The sequence below is a fragment of the Priapulus caudatus genome, unplaced genomic scaffold (genome assembly GCF_000485595.1).
Source record: "Priapulus caudatus unplaced genomic scaffold, Priapulus_caudatus-5.0.1 Scaffold856, whole genome shotgun sequence".
In the NCBI taxonomy this organism is placed as follows: domain Eukaryota; kingdom Metazoa; phylum Priapulida; class Priapulimorpha; order Priapulimorphida; family Priapulidae; genus Priapulus; species Priapulus caudatus.
Window position 1 is genome coordinate 159,549 of NW_014577917.1, and position 941 is coordinate 160,489.

At 55.3% G+C, this 941-nt stretch overlaps 1 protein-coding gene across 1 annotated transcript in view; it reads right to left on the minus strand.

Moving 5' to 3' along the window:
* Positions 1-941, minus strand: part of LOC106814023 (RIMS-binding protein 2-like) — a 12,025-nt gene that overhangs the window by 5,880 nt on the left and 5,204 nt on the right. The window contains exon 6 of the mRNA XM_014818280.1: positions 247-476. Coding sequence (XP_014673766.1) covers positions 247-476 — 230 coding nt within the window. The remainder of the gene's footprint in view (positions 1-246; positions 477-941) is intronic.

Here is a 941-nt window from a genome sequence, read left to right on the forward strand (position 1 = left end):
GTCCCGCGTGACTCACCTATGTGTGGCACACAGCCGCCATGTTTGGGTCCCGCGTGACTCACCTATGTGTGGCACACGACCGCCATGTTTGGGTCCCGCGTGACTCACCTATGTGTGGCACACAGCCGCCATGTTTGGGTTCCGCGTGACTCACCTATGTGTGGCACACAGCCGCCATGTTTGGGTCCAGCGTGACTCACCTATGTGTGGCACACGACCGCCATGTTTGGGTCCCGCGTGACTCACCTATGTGTGGCATGGAGACGTTGCCTGGATAGACCTCCTTATCACTGAGGTCCTCCTCCTCGGCATCCATGACTATGTCCTGGCCGTGGTGCAGCGACGACCTGTCCGAACTCTGACCTCTGACCCCTGACGACCTTGAGCCGGAGTGCTGCGGCAACTCCCTAGCAACGCGGTCCTGCGCTGCGCCGCTGGCCGTGGTTCGTCGCTGGACAGTTGGCTCCATCTGTTGCCTGCGAGGGGAAGTAGTAGAGCAATGGGTGGCGGTATATGCGCATGCATTCATTCTATGTGAACGTAGAACACTTCGAACCTGCATGTGCATTCACGCACACACGCATACACACGAGAGAGGGCGAGATATAGAGAAATAGGGGAGGAAGAGAGTGAGAGAAGGAAACGAGTGAGGGAGGGTAGAAGGAGGAAGGGAGATATGGAGAGAGAGAGCAAAAGTGGGAGGGCTGAATGGTGAGAGAAAAGGCAAAGGAGAGACAGAGAGAGAGCGAGGCAGAGAGAGAGAGAGCAAGAAAGATAGCAAGAGAGAGAGAGAGAGAGAGAGAAAGCAAAAAAGATAGCGAGAGAGAGAGAGAGAGAGAGCGCAAGAAGAGAGCGAGAGCGAGAGAGAGAGAGATAGAGAGAGTATAGAGATAGAGAGAGAGAGAGAGAGAGAGAGAAGAAGAAGAGAGACGACAGACGAG